Source organism: Monodon monoceros, unplaced genomic scaffold (genome assembly GCF_005190385.1).
Source record: "Monodon monoceros isolate NGI ecotype Baffin Bay Population unplaced genomic scaffold, NGI_Narwhal_1 Super_Scaffold_10, whole genome shotgun sequence".
NCBI lineage: Eukaryota > Metazoa > Chordata > Mammalia > Artiodactyla > Monodontidae > Monodon > Monodon monoceros.
Window position 1 is genome coordinate 51,427,990 of NW_021703766.1, and position 21,713 is coordinate 51,449,702.

The 21,713-nt window shown below is 52.3% G+C and overlaps 2 protein-coding genes across 5 annotated transcripts; one reads left to right on the forward strand and one right to left on the reverse strand.

The window, feature by feature from the left end:
* On the reverse strand, positions 1-15,273 carry NOSIP (nitric oxide synthase interacting protein). 4 transcript variants are annotated; one of them, XM_029209870.1, is made up of 10 exons: positions 15,179-15,228; positions 7,465-7,593; positions 6,020-6,192; positions 5,333-5,438; positions 3,337-3,418; positions 1,728-1,887; positions 1,520-1,638; positions 1,176-1,363; positions 952-1,060; positions 679-787 (listed from the first exon to the last, which is right to left on the reverse strand). In XM_029209870.1, the coding sequence occupies exons 3-10, from the start codon at positions 6,087-6,089 to the stop codon at positions 716-718; spliced, it is 906 nt and encodes a 301-aa protein (XP_029065703.1). In that variant the 5' UTR covers positions 6,090-6,192; positions 7,465-7,593; positions 15,179-15,228; the 3' UTR covers positions 679-715. The 4 variants fall into 4 exon arrangements, with proteins under 4 accessions (XP_029065700.1, XP_029065703.1, XP_029065709.1 ...); XM_029209867.1 differs by lacking the exon at positions 7,465-7,593 and having other exon boundaries at positions 1-787; positions 15,179-15,273; XM_029209876.1 differs by lacking the exons at positions 7,465-7,593; positions 15,179-15,228 and adding an exon at positions 11,641-11,661.
* A 583-nt stretch (positions 15,274-15,856) lies between these two features.
* Positions 15,857-21,497, forward strand: PRRG2 (proline rich and Gla domain 2). The gene is made up of 7 exons (XM_029206864.1): positions 15,857-16,115; positions 16,767-16,863; positions 17,055-17,230; positions 17,414-17,453; positions 19,383-19,518; positions 20,368-20,505; positions 20,914-21,497. Exons 2-7 carry the CDS (start codon positions 16,779-16,781, stop codon positions 20,930-20,932), a joined length of 594 nt encoding a protein of 197 aa, XP_029062697.1. The 5' UTR covers positions 15,857-16,115; positions 16,767-16,778; the 3' UTR covers positions 20,933-21,497.
* Positions 21,498-21,713: the final 216 nt, after the last annotated feature.

Sequence of the window (21,713 nt, forward strand, 5' to 3'; positions counted from 1 at the left end):
GAGAGTCAGGACTTTTAAGACTTTATTTCTGCAATCTTTGCTTGACTGTATGCTCTGGTTCTCCACACTGCACAGGGTCTGCTTTTGTGATTCAATGGTTATTAAAAACATAGCTTTAAAGGCCACCCCTGCCCTCCTAGTCAAGTCTGAGCTCCAGGCAGGTCCACTAGGCCTGGGTGCTCTGAACTCCTCCCTCTTCACACCTGCCAAGTGCTGCCTCTGGGACTTTGCACTTGCGGTTTCCTCTTCCTCTTCACCCTCCAGCCTCCAGGTGGTGGGGGAGGGAGTGTTCCTGACCGCCTTCTCTAGACAGGGTGCCGGCTGTTCGCTTTCTCAGTCACACACAGCACTTCATTTTCTTTGCGTGTCTTATCAAACTTTACAACGGGAGACGCGTTCCGGGTCGCCTCCTGGGCTTCAAATTTGGTTTAACTCAAAAGAAAGTGCGGGGATTTCTACAGTCTGTTAAAGTGGCGCCCTCCTGTGGTCGCGGCCCAGACTCCGACCTCTGGCCACTCGACCCATTTAAAGCTGTGCGTTTGCATTCGATTCAGATACTACCCTTAACGTGAGACCACATCAAATATTTTTAGCCCACGCTTTCAAAGCGCAGTCATTCCTGAGCTCACGCTGTCACCGGGCTCTGGCGCGGTGAATGAAGGCGCCACACGGCCTGTCGCGTCCAACAAGCCCATTTATTTGGTTTACCGCGCGCTCAGGCCTGCATCACCGGCCGGGACTTCTCGGCCTGCAGCTTCACTCCGGAGCCCGCGAAGCCCGTGCCGCCCTAGAGGAGGAGGAGGAGGAGAGGAGGCGGGGAGCTGGGGTGCCGTGGGGGTTCCCTAGCCCGCGAGGTTAGGTTGGGCCCCCGCTCCCTTAGTGGGGCGGGCCTCTGGAAGCAGGTCGGGGTTACCGGAAGGCTAGGGGACAGGGAGGAGGGGTGCCACTCACCCGCTGCAGCACGATGATGTCGCGGTCCGTGAGCTTCTCTCCGGTCACGGGGTCCACCATGTCCTTGCGAATCAGCTTCTCCACACACTCCACGGTGACCACGGCCCCACTGCAGTGAGGGTGAGTGTGGGGTACGACGATCAGAGGCCCCGCCCAAAAGAGAGAGCCGCACCCCAAGCCCGCCCCGTCCCACAGGTCCCCAGGCTGTCCCCCAGGTGACTCACGAGGGCCGCAGGACGGCGCACGGTGTGGCGTTGCTCAGGCTGTCGCGGGTCACGGCACACACGTAGCGCTCGCTGCGCGTGATGAGCCCCACGCGGTCCACGGAGCTGTCGAGCGGCGTGAAGCGCACGGGCGTCAGGTCGGACATGCGCAGCGGCTTCCCGGACATGGGGCAGGTCACAATGCGCGACTGGGGAGCAGGAGGGGGGCCGAGTCAACAGGCGGGGCTAGAGCCAGGCGGAGGGAGGATGCGGGTCCCTGTGAGGGAGGGGAGGGGGCCCTCAGGACCCTGGCCCTCTCTGGCAAAGTGGGCACACACAGGCGCTTGCTGGAGTAGGGGGCTCACCGGCTTCTCCAGCTTGGTGGCCTTGGCCTCGGGGGTCAGCGATGGGATCCAGAAGCTGGGCAGCGCTTTGTCCTTGTCCTTGCCTGTGGGGCCCGCGCTGGACCCGGGTCGGGCACCATCTGCGGGGGGGAGAGGGGTTCGGACACAACCAGGGAGGCACCTGGCCCCGCGGGAGCCCCACCCACTTGCATGTCCACTTCTCTCTCACCTGGGCAGTTCCCGGAGGCAGCCTTGGGCGTGAAGGGGTTGAGGGGCCGGCTCACGATGGCCGCCTCCTTCTCCAGGAAGCCCCGCACCTGGTCCTGCGCGGCCGCCCGCCGCAGCCCCTTCTGCTCCTCACGCCGGGCGCCCCGCTGCTTCTCGTAGGCCTGTGGGCAGCCAGGCAGGAGCGGGCTAGGCATCCTCCTGTGGCTTGTGAGTTTGGGGCACCCTAGGTGGGGGCTGGGGTGCCTCTTTGAATTTAAAGGTGGGTGAACTGGAACCCATACAGGGGAGGTTCCTGGCAGAGGCTCTGTCTGGTAGAGGCTGGTGACTGCCTGGGTGTGACTCTTTAATCGGCTGCACAGTTATCCATGGTGTGCCTCTGCTGCCTTTGCCTGTCCCTTCACCAACTGTAGGAAAGTTAAGCCATTTCCACTTTAGCTGGTTTGGGACTCGGTGGTCAACAGCTTGGCTGAAGCGAGACTGCCAGAGCTCAAACCCTGCCTTTGTCACTGATTAGCTCTGTGGCCTCCAGTAAGCACTGTGACCTATCCTGGCCTCAGTTTCTTCATCTGTAAAACGGGCTGACAATGGTGACCTACCTCGGAGGCTCACTGGGAAGGTTACACAGGAGGATTTTTTTAAAACACTTAGCACCTGGCCTGGCACATAGTAAGTGCTCAATAAATGTAATTTGGGGCCATATGTTATTAATTATACAGTACATCTTATCACTTATCTATTATACAGTCCATACAGTGTAGACTCTGTCCCTGCCCTCAACGGCCCGAGTTCCAGGATAGTAGGGAGCAGAGAAGGTTTATGGAGCCATGAAGGCTCAGGCAGCGTGAGGGCAAGAGGAGACACTGCTCCGGCCACCGAGTGAGCAAGGAGGGAACGCTGACGCTGACTGACGCTCGGGAGGGCTTCCGATGTGGGCTCCACGATGAGGGGGCCACCAGGCTGGGTGGAGGACCTGGGCAGAAGGGAAGCCACGCACTCCAGACCAAAAGCTCAACAAGAATCTGGCCCCCAGTGCTTCCTGAGCTCTGGAAAAGCTGGCAGGACAAGGAGGGAGACAGGGTCCCTCCTAGCCACAAAATGAGCTCAGCAATGGAAGGTGGGCCTGGCTCCAAGAAAATGCCTAAGAAGTTCTTATCTGTGAGCATTTCCCGCATGCCCTGCAGTGCCCTCTAGTTTGGCCCTGTCAGCCCATTTTAGAGACAATAAAACTGAGGCCCAAGGAGATGAGCTGGCATCCACTCATTTACCAAGTATGTCCCGAGAACCTAGGGCCTTGGGGTGGGTGAGAGCCCCGCTCCCTGCCCCTGGGGCCTGTATCAGACAGCCACAGGTAGAGTCACAACTGTGACAAGTGCCAAAGAAGAGGTGACAGGGGCAGGCCCTCAGGGCCCTGGATTAGCAAGAGGCCAGAGGAGGCAACACCTGGGCTGAAATCTGGAGAACGAGAAGAATTTAACCAGAAGTGGGAGGGGACGGTGTGCCCGGCAGAGGGAACAGCACAGGAGAGGCCTGGGCGGGGAGGAATTTAGATGGGAGGCCCAGCATCGAAACCACCTACCCACGCCTGCACCCCCTTCTCCCAGCCTAACCACCTTCATCTGCCGGGCGATCTCCTTCTTCTGGTGCAAAATGTACTCCAGGATTGCCTCCCGCTCATACAGGTAGCCATCGGGGCTGCAAAGAGAGGAGGGGATGAGAAAACATGGGCCTGGCCCAGGCCACATGGCCAGAGATTGAAAGTCACCTGCTGCACATCAGCTCCCTGCCCAGGGCAACCACTAAGCGTCTTCTAGGCAGCTGCTCACTCAGGGCTCGGCTTAGCTCTCTGAGGTGACCGCACTGTTTTAACTCTCCTGCCTTTATAATGTTCTCTGATGCGTAGGCAAAATCTCGCACTGTAAACGGTTAGCTCAGCAGGCCTGGGCTGTCCAAACCCTGCACATTCCAACCAAAGGACTGGCTCCTGGAAGGGCACCTCTAGGCCTTGGAATGTCCTGTTAAGAGTGTCTCTGTTTGCCTGGGAGGTTGGGACCATGTGGTGTGAGCTGGACCTCTGGAGGGGCTGAAGACCAAGGTCAGCCAGGTCTAGGTGACTAACCTCCAATAAAAACCCTGGACACCAAGGCTGGAGCGAGCTTCCTGGTGGGTAGTAACTGCTGCTGCGAAAATTAAGCGCTTTCCTGCGACTCCACTGAGAGAGACAAAGGAAGCTTGTGCCTGGTCTGTCTGGGACTCTAACCCCATGTGTCTTTTCCCACTGCTGATTTTATTTATTTAAAAAATTTTGGGGGGTCTTCCCTGGTGGCACAGTGGTTAAGAATCTGCCTGCCAATGCAGGGGACACGGGTTCAAGCCCTGGTCCGGGAAGATCCCACAGGCCGTGGAGCAACTAAGCCCGTGCGCTACAACTACTGAGCCTGCGCTCTAGAGCCCACGAGCTACAACTACTGAGCCCGTGTGCCACTACTGAAACCCGTGCACCTAGAGCCCATGATCCACAACAAGAGAAGCCACCCCAATGAGAAGCCCGCATACCACAATGAAGAGTAGCCCCCACTCGTCGCAACTAGAGAAAGCCCGCGCGCAGCAACAAAGACCCAATGCAGCCATAAATAAATAAATAAATTTATTTAAAAAAAACATTTTTTTGGCCATGCCACGCGGCATGTGGGATCTTTTATTTATTTTTGGCTGCGTTGTGTCTTTGTTGCTGCGTACGGGCTTTCTCTAGTTGCGGCGAGCGGCGGCTACTCTTCGTTGCGGTGTGCGGGCTTCTCATTGCGGTGGCTTCTCTTGTTGCGGAGCATGGGCTCCAGGTGCGTGGGCTTCAGCAGCTGTGGTTCATGGGCTCTAGAGCACAGGCTCAGTAGTTGTGGCGCATGGGTTTAGCTGCTCTGTGCTATGTGGGATCTTCCCGGACTGGGGATCAAGCCCGTGTCCCCTGTATTGGCAGGCGGATTCTTAACCACTGTGCCACCAGGGAAGCCCGGCATGTGGGATCTTAGTTCCCCGACCAGGGATCAAACCCACGCCCCCTGCACTGGAAGCTCGGAGTCTTAACCACTGGACTGCCTGGGAAACCACCCCCATTGCTGGTTTTAATCTGTAACCTTTTGCTGTCATAAGCTGTCATTTGAGGATAACTGCTTTGCTGAGTTCTGCGTGTTCTTCTAGTGAACCACTGAACCTCCCGGTGGCCTCGGGGACCCTGAACCACGATCTACTTTCATCGCGATGTCTACAAAATGGACCAGTAATTGAGCACATATTTAGTCAGTGGACTAAGTACCTTCCACCCGTTATCTCGCTGAAGCCTTTGCCAGACGCTAAGAGGTAGGTAACAGTAAGCACTCCACACGTGAGCTGTTATTATGGGCTAGCAACTTTCCAGGAGCCCTACCCTCTATTGTGAATGTATTCTTTTCCACACCCCATGAAGCGTACTAGGATCATGCCCATGTCTCAGAGGAGAACACTGAGGCTGCGCGAGGGTAGGTGGCTTGCCAGGGCGCCCTGGCTGTGCAGCCCCCTCCTGGCGATTCCCTTGCCCTCGTCACCCTGACCCGCCCACCCGCCTTCCCAGCTTACGTAACAACAGGGTCATGGCACGGCTGCAGAGAGAGGCAGCAGCAATCGAAGTCCTTGACGGCATCCCGGCTCAGTCGAATGTTCTGGGTGCCGTAGCCTGAGGCCGCTGGGGACAGAGAGAGGCAGAGGGATGGAGAGGCAGGAGATGTGCCCTTCTCCAAACCCGGAGAGAAAGGCACAGAGAGGACTCCGAGGTAGGGGGACTCAGAGAACAGGCAGTCAAGAGCTTGGGCTGTGTGTCTGCGTTGGGGACAGGGCTGCACAACCCACAGGCAGGTGTTCATCCCCAGAGGGTAAGTGACAGACAGGCCCTGTCCCTGAGGCAGCTCGGGGAAGAGGCTCGTAACTGACTCCCCTCGGGCCTTCTGGCTCTGTGACCAAGCTCAAGCATCTGTACCTCTCTGGGCCTCAGTTTCCGCCTCTGGAATATGGCCTGACAACAGTGATTCCTTCCTCAGTGGGTGTTTGGGAGGCTTAGCATGGAAGGCACTTAACGCAGTGCCCACGACAAGGCAGGGAGAAGGTTGCTGGCTCACGTGGGCTGTTACGTTTCCCGTCATGACCATCAGTCACGTGGCTGTTACTTACACGGTCGGGGGAAAGACACATGCCCAGAGAGCACAACCAGAGGAGCAAAGTAACATGGGGACTTCAGGGTCCATTTGCCCCCTCCCCCAAACCCAATACCTGTGTCCTTCTTCTTCTCATGGTAGGTGTAGACAGCCCCCGCCGTGCAGTTCTTGCCGTGGCGCGTCATCCCGGGGGGTAAGGAAGGGGCAGCTGCAGGGCTGTGTGACCAGAGGGGGCCCACGCAGAGAGGACTGGACCTTTCTGGCCCCCGACTTGATCTGATGGGAAAGCTGGGAGTGGGGCAGGGGAAGAGAGTTTTGCACACGTTAAATGGTTAAGAAATGCCTATACCTCCCAAAAACAAATATGGCACTTAACCCTGAAAAAGACCTGAAGTTTGCTTGTGGAAGTGGTGTCGGAAGGGGTACACGTTGTGAGTTACTGTGAGGTGGTGGAAGGAGGGTTATCTGATGGAAAGTTCTAGCACCAGATGTGATCGGTGGGGCTCGTAACACGAATGGGGAACTGAAGCGCCCAGTAGATGTTCTGGATGTGTTGAGCGTGTGCTCTGTGTATGCCTACACGCTCATTTCAACCAAGCGCACCTGGCTTCATTTAGGTGCAACATGCCTTATGTTCAAATTGTTCCCTAATGTATCCATCGCACTGGAATAAATCTCGAGTTTTCGAAACAAGTGTTAGAGCAGAACTGACTGTACACGGAATGCTGGCAAGTCAACAAGAAAAACCCAGCTACCCCAAGAGGAAAATGAGCCGAGGATATGAAGAGGCGATTTACAGAAGCAGCTCAAAGACTACCAGGTAGATGGAGAGATGCCTCAAATTCTCCTCACAGGAAAACCACAGTGAGACATCATTTTAAATCTATCACTAGGCTGGCGGGCGAAACTTTGAGAGCTGGATAAGGTAGCTGGATAGGGTGAGGGTGGGTGATAGGAATCCCCTCAGGTGATGCTGGGGGAACACAGGCTGGTGGTACTTCAGCAAAGTGAGTGCAGGCGATTCTGCACTTGGGTGTATGTGCCCCAAAGGCGACACCACTAGGGAGCATGTGTGAGGATGTTCACAGTGGTGTTATTTATACTGGAGGGGAGTCAAAGGCAACTGAATATCCCGCCCTCGTGGAATAGATAGTGACTGCCCCTCATGGGGACCACCCAGCAGTGGGATGCAACTGACTAGGTGTGTACAGAACATCGTGGGTGACTTTTTTTCTTTTGGCAGTGCCATGCAGCTTGTGGAATCTTAGTTTCCCAACCAGGGATTGAACCCTCACCCTCGGCAGTGAAAGCGCTGAGTCCTAACCACCAGACCAACAGGGAATTCCTGTGGGTGGATCTTAAAAACACAATGCTGGGTGAAAAAAGTAAGAAATAAAACAGTCTGCACATGAACAAAACGATACATTTTAAACACCTGCAAACAAAAGATGATGCATATAAGAATGACTGCCCATGTAGGGGAGGGGACTGACCGGGGGATAAATAAGAATAAATGGAACAAGAAGGAGGGGTTATATGGATCAAAGGAATAAGACCTGCCTGGGCTTGAGTCCAAGGTTGGCCCCCTGCTGGCTGTGACTCTGGACTTGTAATTTCCTCTCTGAGTCCTTTGGTAAGAAGTGGGGAGAACCACAGGATCTAGTTGACACGACTGGATTGCTGTGTGGACTAAATGAGGTCATACTCAGAGCATGGCATATGGAATGTTCAGGAAATACTCTCTCTGGCTCTGTGGCTGAAAGGAGGATCCAGAAGTGGGGGGGGAGGCACAACCAGGAGCACCCACAATGTAAAAGGCAACTTCATCTTATTTCCCGGTTCCGGATGCTTTCAGAAACTTGCCTTTCACTTTCAAAACTCAAACACCTCTCCTTGAGCTACAGATCTCGCACGCCCCCTACTGGCGTCTTCCTCCCAGAAACCCATTTTTTGTTTTGTAGGTATATTTACATAGAATAGATGCACAGACCTTAAGGATGCAGCTTGATACGTTTTGACAATTGCATACACCCTCGTAACTACCCCCCCCAATCGAGATGCGGAACATTTCTATCACCCCAGCCGCGGCCACTGTGCTGATTGCAGAAGGTAACCTTGGTGAAACATCCCAACTCCACCCACCGCCCCTCCTCCAGCTTCCCCTCACCCCCAGCTTTGGAGCAAGTCCAGCACCTGCTGCCACCCAGCTCACCTGCCATCCCCCTCCTCCGCCCTGGCCCCATGGCTTCCGCCCCAGCTCCCCCCTCCCCACTGGCACTCATGAAGGTCGAGTTCACCTCCTCAGGGACAAATTCCCCACTCTATTCTTAGTTGTCAACTGCTTTGACCCTCTGTGGTATTTGGCACTGGGCTGCTTGTCTTGTAGCCAAGTTCTTTGGCTTTGTGGACCGGGACATTTTCCCTCTGAGAGAGAGAGGAACCGCTATAGATGGAGCATTTCTTTATTTTGCCAGGCGGTCATGGGAATAATCCCAAGGGACACTGCTTGACCCCTGACCCCCAGGCCAACTCTCAATCATCCAACCTCAGCCACCCTCTGAGGTCCGTCCCACCCCCATCTCCACTTTGGAGAGGGGCAAACTGAGGCACAGAAGTGAAGCCATTTGCCTAGGGCAGTGGTTCTCAAAGGAAGGTCAGGGACCCCAGGGGTCCCTAAGATAGTTTCAGGGAGTCCACAAAACTATTTTTGTAATACTAAATCATGTTTGGGACTTCCCTGGTGGTCCAGTGGCTAAGACTCTGTGCTCTCGATGAAGGGGGCATGGGTTCGATCCCCGGTCAGGGAACTAGATCCCACACGCATGCCGCAACTAAGAGTTCGCATGCTCCAACTAAAGATCCTGCGTGCCGCAACGAAGATCCCACGTGCTCCAACTAAGACCCAGCGCAGCCAAATAAATAAATAAATAAATAGAAAGAGAGCGCTCTAAAAATAAATAAATAAAACAAATGCGTTTGCCTTTGTTCCTCTCCTTCTCTCAAGTGTCTAGTGGGGTTTTCCAGAGGCTGTGTGACTTGTGCTTGTGCATCCTTGGGTTTTAAAAATGTCTGTTATATTATGCGGAGTGAACAGAGCCAGGTACAAAAGGCCACGTGTTGTTGATTCCATTTATATGAAAGGTCCAGAATGGGCAGATCCATAGAGACAGAAAGCAGATTGGTGGTTGCCACAGACTGGGAGAAGGGGGGACCGGGGGCAGGGGCGTGCAGTGGCTGCTAAGGGGTATGGGGTTTCTTTCTGCAGTGATGAAAATGTCCTGAAATCAGAAAATGGTGATGGTTGCAAAAACAGTGATTGTACAGAAAACCAAGAATTGTATACTTTAAATGGGTGAGTTTTGTGTCATGTGAATTATATCTCAATAAAGACAGTTTCATGCCTGTTTTCCTTTCTCATATGGCAAATCGCTTTTTCTTTCGGCCATGCAGCGAGGCTTGCAGGATCTTACTTCCCTGACCAGGGATCGAACCCAGGCCCTCAGCAGTGAAAGTGCCGAGTCCTAACCACTGGACTGCCGGGGGAATTCCCCTAATATGGCAAATCCTGATAGACAGAACTCCCACAAACAAAAGCTTTTTGGAGTCCTTGATGATTTTTAAGGTGCTGAGACCAAAAAGCTTGAGAACTGCTGACTAGGGTTGACCAGGGGTCAGCAGCTTTATTGTCTCCTCAGTGAGGAAAGCCTCAAAAGAGAAAACAGAACTACTACCATCTCACGTCACTAGCTTTTCAGAGAGGCCATGTCCAAAGTAACATCAGCTGTTATATATCCTCCTTCCCATTTTACAGAGGAGAAAACAGGCCCATGAAGTCCCCCAGCTGGGAAGTGGCAACAGAGCCAGACTCGAACCCAGGCAGCCGGGCTCTGGAGCCTCACCCTTAACCATGTGACAGCTGCAGTCCTCCTGGGGAGGTTACAATCCAAGAATAAAGGCCAACTCATTCCCGTTCTCTTACAAAGTCTTCAAAATCCAGAGTCTAGTCCACTCTCTCAACACATCTCAATTCAGACACGAAAGTTTCATTGCAGAAACTTGTCCTATATTTCGGGTTCATAAAATTTATAGGAGCAAATGTACATTCACACACCCTGCTTGTGCCAAACGTACTTAAAAGTTTTCCAGGAATTGAATCCAGTATCGGTGCTTGAATTTAAATTAATTAAAATGAAATGGTTAAAAAACACAGTCCCTCGGGGGCACTAGCCACATATCAAAGTGCCCCACAGCTTCTGGGGACTCGTGGCTACTGTGCTTAAAAAACATGACCACAATACCATTAATGCATTAATAATCCCTTCACATCCTTTACTATCCAGCTGGTATTCAAGTCTCCCTTATTCTCTCCCGACTGTCTTTTTCTGCAGTTGATTCGTCTGAATCCTGAATCTCTTGGGGTCAGAGAACCCTCTGAGAACTAAAGGATGCTACGAGCCCCCTCCCTTTAACAGCGTGGGCCACGTGGATGCTGCAGGCCGTCCCAGGCGGGCGGAGACCTGTGTTAAAGGAACCCAAAGGGTCAATTACACTCAAGGAAATCACAGACACAAACAGGATGTGTTGGAAGCAGGAAAGAGGGAGCTCCCTAAGAGCAAAAGCGAGGGTCTGAGATGTTCTATTAATAATGACTGGTATTTATTTAAGAGGTTTGGTGAACCTGGCCCTGTTCTAAGTATTTTATACATATTAACTCCACCAGACGCCACAACCCAAACAGTTGCTACAAACAAGGAAACAGAGGCAGGGAGAAGGTGCCCAAGGTCATGCAGCCGGGGTCTGACCCAGGCATGAGTCTGTGGCCTTCACCACCTGTGATGCTGTAGCCTCAGGCACTGTGCTGACTCTCACCGTGGAGTGGGGCAGCTCCTGTAACCCTGGACCTTCCCCCTGGAAATCCCGTCCCCTTCCTCCTCCCAGGCTCCATCAGGAGTCGCCTCTTCCGGGAAGCCTGAGTTAGGCATTCCTGGTGCTCTGACAATGTCCTGATTTCCGTCCATTATAGCTGCCACCCCTCAGAATTTCTCCCCCCAGACTAGAAGCCCCTAGAGGCGGGGGCTGGGTTGGACTCCAGGATGGGTCCTGGCACTGCATGGCACCTGGGGGGCACAGAGATGTCAGATAGATGTTAACCACTTCCAACCCTAGGGCCAGGAGAGGTGTGTAATCAATGAATGAATCATCCGTCCAATCAATATAAAAGCACTACAGGAATAGAAATGACCATCACATCCTTCCAACACTTATGCACCAGGCACTGGGCGAAGCGCTTCACAGTTCTGAACGCGTTCAGTCCTCGGGATAACCTGCAAGGTAGGTTCTCCCCATTTTAGAGGTGAGAAAACAGAGGCCCAGAGGGATTAACTGGTCTCTTCCTCAGTCTGTTCCTTGACAGAGGAGCCCTGGTGAGCTTTTCAAAAGGGAGCTTAGATCACGTCACTCCCTTCTACTGCTCCTTGGATGTGGCTCAAGGTGAAAAACAGCTTGGATAAAGAAATGTGGGAGGAATGAAAGAACTGGAAAGCCACCATTTTGCAACCCCTGATGACGTAACTGATTCACTAAGGCACCTGATGGCAACTGGACATCCGCAGGGTGCTGATACTTGCTAGTAGAAAGGAGAAAAACATAGCTTTACGACGGCGTGTCTGTGCTGTTCCTACCTGTATTCGTCAGCTAGGACTGCCAAAACAAAATGCCATAGGCTGGGTGGCTTACACAACAGACGATGATTTTCTCACAGTTCTGGAGGCCAGGAGTCTGAGATCAGGGTGCCACCATGGTTGGGTTTTGGTGAGGCCTCTCCTCCTGGCTTGCAGATGGCTGGCCACCTTCTGGCTGTGTCCTCACAGGGCGGAGTGCTTGCTCTCTGGTTATCTCCTGTTCTTCTAAGGACACCAACCCCATGGATTAGGACCCCACTCTTATGACCTCATTTAACCCTAATTACTTCGGGAAAGGTCCTATCTCCAAATAGTCATATTGGAGATAGAAGATTTCGGGTGGGGTTGGGGACAAACGTTAAGTCTGTAAACACTACCTGAAGCCCCCGATCAATCTCACCGTCCCTAAAAGTGGGACAGCCAGGTGTGAAGCTAGCAGCGCTGAAGCAGCCATGCCAAGATGCCTGAAGCTAAATTACTCAAGCCTTTCAATTTAATTTCCTGATTCCAGGAAGCCAGAGGCTATAGCAGGGATCCGCCAGAAAAGGCTAGAGAGTAAAGATTTTCACCTTTGTGGGCCACCTGCCCCTGTCACAACTACTCAGCTCTGCCCTTGTATGGCAAAGCATCCGTGGACACTATGTAACTCAATAGCCATGGCCGTGTTCCCATAAAACTTCTTTTATGGGCACTGGTATCTGAATCACATATCACAAAATATTATTCTTCTTTTGAATTTTTCCAATTTTAAAAAAATTGAAGTATAGTTGATTTACAGGATTGTGTTAGTTTCAGGTGTACAGCAAAGTGATTCATATATATATTCTTTTTCAGATTCTTTTCCCTTATAGGGTATTACAAAATATTGAGTATAGTTCTCTGTGAGATACAGTGGATCCTTGTTGGTTATGGTCTTTTCCAATTATTGAAAAATGTTAAAAACCATTCTTGGTTTGCAAGCTGTACCAAAACAGGTGGTGGTAGCCAATCATCTGTCTGACAAAGGAACTGTATCTAGAATATATAAGAAATTTACAACCCAATAATAAAAAGACACATAACCCAATTTAAAAATGGGCAAAGGATCAAAACAGACATTTCTCCAAAGAGGATATATAAATGGCCAATAAGCACATGAAAAAAATGTTCCACATCATTAATCATGAAGGAAATGCAGTCAAAACAGCAGTGAGGGACTTCCCTGGTGGTCCAGCGATTAAGACTTTGCCTTCCAATGCAAGGGGTGCGGGTTCGTTCCCTGGTCCAGGAGCGAGCACCCCACATGCCTCATGCCTCGTGGCCAAAAAAACAAAACATAAAACAGAAGCAGGGCTTCCCTAGTGGCGCAGTGGTTAAGAATCCGCCTGCCAATGCAGTGGACATGGGTTCGAGCCCTGGTCCGGGAAGATCCCACATGCCACGGAGCAACTAAGCCCATGCACCACAACTACTGAGTGTACGCTCTAGAGCCGGCGAGCCACAACTACTGAGCCCGCGTGCCACAACTAATGAAGCCCACATGCCTAGAGCCCGTGCTCCGCAACAAGAGAAGCCACCACAATGAGAAGCCCGTACACCGCAATGAAGAGTAGCCCCTGCTCCCAGCAACCAGAGAAAGCCCGCGCACAGCAATGAAGACCCAACACAGCCATAAATAAATAAATAAATAAATAAATTTAAAAGAAAAAGAAAAAAAAGAAGCAATACTGTAACAAATTAAATAAAGACTTTAAAAAGGGTCCCCATTGAAAAAAATCTTAAAAAAAACAAAAACAAGAAACAGCAGTGAGATACTACTTCACACCCACAGGATAACTACAGTCAAAAAGTCAGACGATGGACTTCCCTGGCAGTCCGGTGGTTAAGACTCCGCTCATCCACTGCAGGGGACACAGGTTCGATTCCCGGTCGGGGAAGATCCCGCATGCCACTCGGCATGGCCAAAAAGAAAAAGTTGGATCATAACAAGTGTGGAGAAATTGAAACACTCAGACACTGAGGGTGGGAATGCAAAATGAAGCAGCCACTTTGGAAAAGTCTGGCAGTTCCTCAGAAGGCTAAACACAGAGTTACCATTTGATTCAGCAATTCCACCGCCAAAAGAAATGAAAACTTATGTCCACACTAAATCTTGTACACAAGTGCAAGCAGCATATTCACAATAGCCAAAAAGTGGAAACAACACAAACGTCCATTGACTGACTCGTGGATAAACAAAATATGGTATATCTCATACAAAGGAATATTATTTAGCTTTAAAAAGAAGTACTGATACATGCTACAAAATGGATGAACCCTGACAATATTATGCTAAGTGAAAGAAACCAGACAGGAAAAAGATTCCATTTATGTGAAAAGTCCAGATTAGGTTAATCCATAGAGAGAGGGTGTGGCAATTGGTGAGGGGGGTGCAGCGGGAATAATGGAGGAATAAGTGAAAGGCCATCACCATTTCAAAGAAGCAAAAAGACAAGTTCAGATGGTGGGATGATAATGGAATAACTGATCCAGTTTCTTCAATGAGTCAATTGCCAAGGAAAAAAACAGGGTGGGGTGGAGGTGAGACTGTTTGAAATTAAGAGCAACTTAAGAGACATAACAATGACTTGAATGGATTCTGATTCAAAAAAGTGAAACTTCTTTTTTTTAAAGGCATTTTTTCAGAAGGAGAATTTGATTATGGACCAAGTAATAGGTAATATTAGGGTTGCTTTTGTAAGTGTAATAGTATTGTGGTCATGGAGGAAAATGTCCCTGCTTTTTTGTGTGCGTGTGTGCTTTTTAAAAATTAACATTTTTTTAAAAAGTTTAAGTATAGTTAATTTACAATGTTGTAAAAATGTCCCTGTTTTTTACACATGTATCCTGAGGTATTTACGGGTGAAATGTCACGATGGATAGGATTTGCCTTATATATTTAATCTTAAAAAATACCCAGCCAATATGTCAAAAAATATTAATAATTGGTAACTCTGGGCGATAGCGATTCTTCTATTATTCTCTCACTTTTATATAAGTTGGAACATTTTCATAATAAAACATAATAAAATATTAAAGTGAAATTGCTTTAAGGACCCATCAAGACCCGAGTTCACACCGAATCAGCAACACCATCAGGAAGTGAACCCAGGACTGCCTGACCCCAAAGCTCCACAGAGGAAAACGTTAACCCAACAGCTACTCCGAGAGGGAAGCGGCTGTCAAAAGGGTGCAGGGAGGCCGCGGCAGGCGACTGCACAATCCTTCTCCGCCCTCCCCATCACAGTCTGGGAAACGGAGGCCTGGAAAGGGGTGCTTCTTCCTCAACTCTCACTCATTAGACCCCTAGGAGTCCCAGTCTCCTCTTTCCCCTGGGATTCCCGGCCCATCCGTCTACAGTGGAACTAAAACTCTACTGAGAACTGCCGGCTGAAGGTTTGGTTACCTCCAGGGAGGTAGTCCGGCTTCAAACTTGGGGCGCCTAGAGTGCTCTATTAAGGATTGCCAGGAAGTCAGGAATTCAAAATCCTGTCCTAGCTCCCTCAGGAACGCAAGACTCTTGCCCACCGGAAGGCGATCCCACTAACACTATCCTTCCACCGCCTGGAACTCACCTCACGAACGACTCTTCCCTCGTCGGTAGCTACTTCAACTGTACCCCTACACCGGAAAGGAGCGCTGTTTTCCCTCTCCGCTCCGCTCACTTCCGCCCGGCAGAAGAGACAGGAAGTAGATCTGCCCCTATTTGCGGAGGTATCTCTTCTGGCTTGGTAAGTGCTCCCTTCTTCTCTTTCTCCCTCCGGAAACGTGAGTGGCAAGTCGAAGGTTCCGGTCAGTGAAACTGGCGTGAATAGAGGGCGTGCTTAGTATATACTAGGCGTTTCCCTGGGCGGGCGCTTTGCGTCTCCCTAAGCCTGTGTTTAAGGGCTAATCACTTCGCCCAGAGATTGTAAAGTCCGCTTACCAAAGCATATCATCCACTTTTCTGCTGCAAAATAAGAGACAATAGAGAAGGGACAACTCCTCTGTCCCCACTTTATAAATGGAGCAGTTGAGAAATCGGAAGTCAGAGCCGTTCTCAGGAAGCAGGAATTTACTACGGCATACCCACCTACCCCCAGGGACCAAGGCACAAGTTTCCCGCCAGTTTCTAGATACCTAGATATCTGGAGACCTAGCTGTTTATTTCCCTAGCTCTGTCTGGCGAGCTCTCTAGGGGGAAATTGGATAGGAGGGGAGGGGGCGCCTATCCAACTCCCTAAGTGCCCCACGGTGCCGGAGACCCTGGCCTCTCTATGGGGCTCTGGACCTTAGACCCTTAATCATAAGGTCCCTTTAAATACTTTGTCCCTTACCTGAGTCCCGCCCAGGGCAGGTAATCGCAAACCCCGCCCCTCTGGCCAGAAACCGGGATTTTGCCGACTATAGTGAGCAAGGTAACCCCTCCTTCCTCTCCCCTCCCTTCTCTCCTGTCCCCCTTCACAGCTGGCTGCAGCTGTCCGAGGAGGCCCTGATTAAGGAGGAGGGGACAGTGCTCACAAGTCTAGGCAGGTAAGTGAATGTCCCTGGAGGCAGAGCTTGGCTTGGGGACCCTGGCTACCTGGCTCCCTACTCTTCTGGGACCCAAAAGTTGGGGCCCCCAAACCCAGGAGTCCAGGACCGCTGCCCCCTCCCCCAGCTCCTGGACCCCAGGGTACAGGCCTCTGGTTTTACCTCTTCTGTAATCTTTGATTCTGTGGCTGAATGTGGCAATGGGCACAGAGAGGTGGATATACATGGAAATTACCAGGAAGAAGGAATCCCTATCAATGGACATGTTTTTGAGCTCCTACTTTGTGCCAAAACCCATGCTGGGGGCTGCAGACACAACAGAAAAAAAGATAAACTCCTGGCTCTGGTTTCTGGAGGGACACTGCCTTTGCTGAAATCCTGCCTCTGAATCTTGCAAACTGTATGAACTTGGGCAAGTTCTTTTACTTCTCTGTGTCTCAGTTTCCTCCTGTATCAAACGGAGATAATAATAGCACCGTGGTGAAAATGAAACTGAGTTGATAGAGGTAAATGACCTTGAATAGTGCCTGGTCCAGGATACAGGCCACGTAAGTGTCTGCTGTTATTATAATTCCTGGACCACAGGGTCTGGGCGGGGAGACCTGGCCTCATTCTCCAGGAGCTGAGGCACTTCTCACCTAACCACATTAGTGTCCACAAAATATGAGGAGCCACGGCTCTGTGCTGCTGCTGTACCTGGGACTGACCACCTGCCTGGACACCTCACCCAGTGGGGAGCAAGACCAAGGTGAGCGTTTGCGGGAAGAGCCGGAGTCCAGGCACAAACATCCACCTTCCTCTGGCCCAGGAAAAACCCTGCCTGCAGTTGCCTCCTCCCCCAGGACCCCATAGCTCTTCATCCCCTTAAGTTCTGGCTCCTTCATGTCCCCAGTCCTAGGAACCCTCCATTTTTCTGTCTCTTATGTCTTTTGGGTCCAGAAGTCTTCCTGGACTCCCCAGAGGCCCAGAGCTTCCTGGGCAGCCGTAGGCGGATTCCACGAGCCAATCACTGGGACCTGGAGCTGTTCACGCCAGGGAACCTGGAACGGGAGTGTCAAGAGGAGAGGTGTTCCTGGGAAGAGGCGCGGGAGTACTTTGAGGACAATACTCTGACGGTGAGGCCCTGGGGTCCCCGGAGTCCCTCTGTCTTCTCCAGGACCTGGGCTGGGGGGGAGGGTCCTGCCCCTCAGCTCCCTCTCCCCTCGTGCCTCAGAGATCATCAGGGCGGGCTGGTTTCGGGGTGTAGAATCTCCCAGTTGATGCCTCCTTTCTGCCTTCTCTCCTCCTGCCCATTCAAGGAGCGCTTTTGGGAGAACTACATCTACAATGGCAAAGGAGGTGAGTCGGGGGAGCCCTCTCATTCTGTGCAACTAAGGCAGCTCCTTTCTGTGGAGGCTGAACGAACATCCCCCAGCCCGATCTCACCCCCTCCATGTTCCATGCTCCTGAGTTCCTGGACAGGGTTGGTAAAGAAATCCCCTCCTCTGAGACTAGAGCCCTTGCCCGAGGAACCTACCACACCTTATTCAGAATAGGTCCCATGTCCCCAGGAAGGACAGTTGGAAGGAGAAGTTACAGCCTCAGGCTCAGAGGCCCTGGCCCACCTGAGCCCCTTTGGAGTCCAGAGCCCCAGCCCCTTCTGCAGCTTGGTTGCTAGGGGGGTTGCTCCCTAGCAACGGGGCTGGGCTAGGCCAATTGGTGGAAGCCTGTCTGTCCTCACCTGCCCGATCAGCCCAGCCCCAACCCCTCCTCTGAGTTCTGAGGCCCCATCGTGGCTGCAGCCTTGTTGCTAAGAGGGGGCTGCTCCTTAGCAACAAAGCCTGGCCAGGCTGGACCAAGGAAGACAGCAGCACTCACTACCTGGTTGGCTTCCCCTCCCCCACAACCCCATCCTGGCTTCAGCCTGGTTGCTAAGGAGGCCTTCTTCCTAGCAACCACACCTAGCCAAGCTCAGGACCCAAGGCCTCCTGCCCACAGGAGGACCCCCCTCCAGGCACAGGGCATCTCACCCCTGAGTGGCCTGGTTGCTAGGGGTGTTTCTACCTTAGCAACAGGCCCTAAGTCTGGGCTGAAGTCCTCACATTGGTTGCTAGGGGAGGTAACTGCTTTGCTACAGGCCTATCAAGCCCTGTTGGCTTCTCGAGTCCACCTGAAACATGTCAGAATCAGGAAGGCCGTCCCCCACCTCCCGCTTCTTAGTGCAGCTTTTTGCTAAGAGGGCTAAAAGCCTGAGGTTTACTGTTTGAGGAAAGTCCCCCCTACCCAGTGCTAAAGGAAGTTTCCCCAGCAGCAAGACCTAGCAGGGCCTCACAAAGCCAGGGTCCTCCCTGTTCCCCACCCCCCTTTTCCTCAGACATGAAGCTTTGATTGCTAAAGGCGCTTCACCTTAGCCAAGGGTCCACATGAGTTCTAAACACCAGCAGTCTGTTTTTGAGGGGATGTCCCTACATTCCTCCTTGATAAATTGTTCCTAGCCTTCTGGTAAGGCCTTGCCCCTCCTTAGCCTGGTTGGTAAAAGGTATTGCATTCCAGAGGGGATGGGGTTGCCAGATAAAATACAAGACAGCTCCCCCCACAGCCCAGTTAAATGTGAATTTCAAATACACAGGAATAATTTTTTAGTATATCTCATATATTCCATGGGACATACTTATACTAAAAAATTAGAATTCCCTGGCAGTCCAGTGGTTAGGACTCCGTGCTTCCACTGCAGGGGGCATGGACGGGTTCGATCCCTGGTCGAGTAACTAAGATCCTGCATGACGTCTGCGGTGGCCAAAAAAAAAGAAATTCACTGTTTATGTAAAATTCACATTTAACTGGGTATCCTCATTATTATTTGCTAAATCTGGCAATGCTCAGTATGGGGGTTCAGAGAGTTGGCTGTCTGAACTCCCTACCCTAAGTAAGCATGTCACCTGCAATCTTAGGAGGGTTCTCTCTCCTCTTAGAGAGACAATTGCCCTATTTTCTAGTCTCAGATGAGGTTATCCCAGGCCCTTTCTGCATTTAATTCATTGCATTTTTGCAACCTATTAGGGAGGGGTTATTATTCCCATTTTACAGAGCAGGAAATGGAGGCTCACAGAAATGAGTGAGGTGAGTTGCCTGAGTTCACACAGCTAGGAAGTGGCCCCAGCTCTGCCTTCTTGGCCAGTCGTCTTCCCTCAGGGGAAATCTGGAAAGGTTTTCCCTACCTCAGGGGAAGGTATCTGGATGTTGGAGAGAGTGACAGCCCCTGACGCTGTGCCCTCCTCCCCCCCACAGGACGTGGACGAGGGGACGTAGCAAGCATGGCTGTGGGGCTGACAGTGGGCATCCTGCTCATGGTCCTGGCCAGCCTGGGAGCCTTTTGGTATCTGCATTGCCGTCAGAAACGAGGCCAGCAGCCCAGTCCTCAAGAGTAAGGGGGCTTTGGGGAGGAGGGGCTGGGGAGCAGGGAAGGGAGGAAGGGTCAACCTAAGGAGATGGGCCAGATTGGGGGCGGTTGGGCGCTGCTGAAAGATCTGAGGAGACCGTCATGTGGAGAGTGAGTCTGCGAGATTCTGTGTCCAGTTGTGGCATCTCTCTGACTATATCCACAGCACCTGGCACAAAGTAGGAACTCATTCAATATTTGCCCTGGCTGTCTTTGCAGTACCAGTTTTATGTGTGATTATCATTCTGTGGGTATTATATCTGGTGAGGCTGCAGCCTGTGGTCTGTGGGTGTCTGTGGGATGTCAGTTTCCGTGGTGACAAGGTGTAGCTGTGTTTGTGTGTGCCTGTGTCAGTTGTCTAGGTGTGTCTCTCTCAGTGGCAGGGTCGAAGAGAGGGCTTGAGCATTAGTCTTGAAGTATAGTGGGTCTAAAGGTTTCTAGGAAGAGTTTATTGTTAAGAGTGGATCTGGGAAATTTGTGGCTGAGTGTATCTCTGTTGTGTCTGTCTGTTTCTTGTGTGTGTCTGCCTGCCTCTCTGCAGGGCTGCCTCTTTCTCCACGACTCCCTGCTTGTATCTGGAGCACATGTGTCTGTGAACGAGTCTGTCTCAGCAGTTGTTGATTTCTGTGGCTGCCTGTCCCTGTGCATCTATCTGCCTGTCACTTCGAGGTGCTTTTCGGTGTGTAGAGTCAGGTTGAAGGTGACTCTTTTTCCTTGGTCCATCTCCCTTCCACCTCTGTCTCCTCACCACCCTCAGTGTCTCTGTCTCCCTACCTCTTTCCTCCTTCTCCCAAGGCTCTCTATCCTGCTAACAGTGCACCTTCTTGTCCCCAGGGCCGAGCTCATCAGTCCCCTGAGCTCTCTGAGTCCGCCGACGCCCCTGCCTCCACCCCCACCCCCAGGCCTCCCCACCTACGAGCAAGCGCTGGCGGCCTCTGGGGTGCACGACGCACCACCGCCCCCCTACGCCAGGTATGGGGCTGGGCTTCTGCCTGGGGGCGGGGCGCAGAGGGGAGGGCACTGCCGGAGGAGGGGCGCGGGCTTAGGGGCGGGATTTGGAATTTTGAGCTTATTATCCGGGGCGAGGCTTGGAGGGCGGGGGCGTGGCCTGAAGTGTGTGTGTGTGTGTGTGTGTGTGTGTGTAGTATTACAGGTGTGTTTGTGTGTGTGTAGTATTATAGGTGTGTGTGTAGTATTATAGGGGTAGGGGTGTGTGTGTGTGTGTGTGTGTGTGTGTGTGTGTGTGTGTGTAGTATTATGGGGGGTGGGTCTTGTACCCAGAGGATAGGCTGAGACACCCAGGGTGGGTCGGAGTGGTCTTGGTTGAGGGGGCAAAAACAGCCGGGCCTTTGACTCCCCACTGTGCCCCTCTCCTTGCAGCCTCTGGAGGCCGCGCTGAAGAGCTGTTTCGAGCTGTTTCGGAGTCGGGGTTCTCCGAACCGTGCCTCAGATTCACACCGGATTCCGGAAACCCCCAGGCCTCTTAAACTCCGGAGCTGAGCTTGGAGGGGTGATGGCAGTAGGGATCGTCAGGCCCGAGGCCTACCCTAACACACGTGTTTCCGCCGCCTACGGATACACGCAAGTTCCCGGGCAACGTGTTCCCGCGTCCCGGCGCCTCGCAGGCCCCCACGCTCTCCTAATGGTGGGGGTACCCACCAGCCCCGCCCCCGGGATAGGCGTGCGTGGAAACTCCGACTCAGGGGCGCAGTGCCTCGCAGACTCGCGTGTGAGTTGGTGTGACACGGCCATCTCCCTCAGTGTCACGGGCCACGGACAGGCAGAGCCCCGCCTGTGTACACGCGTGTTTTCGTGTGCTCCCCGTGCGCGCACGGGGGCACTCTGCAATCCAAGGAAAGGGTGGGGGGCATATTTGCAAGCGTGCTTGGTTGGGGGCAGGCGCACACTGCACCTGGGGGACTGGAGTTGAGCTCTTTCCCTAAATAAAAACCCTTTGGAAAAGAGACCCAAAAGAGTGAAATAATGCAAAAAAACACAAACAAATAAACTGAACCGCGTTCCCGGGCGCGTCTGCGCACGGGAGAGCTGGCTTTCTGTACAAACGCTGCGCCCTACACCCTCAGGCCCTGCTAACGCTCTGTGTCTGCCTCTCTCTCTCTTTTTTTTTTTTTTTTTCATTTGCACGGGATTGTGGGAGGAAGCGGAGCGCAGCCAGACAC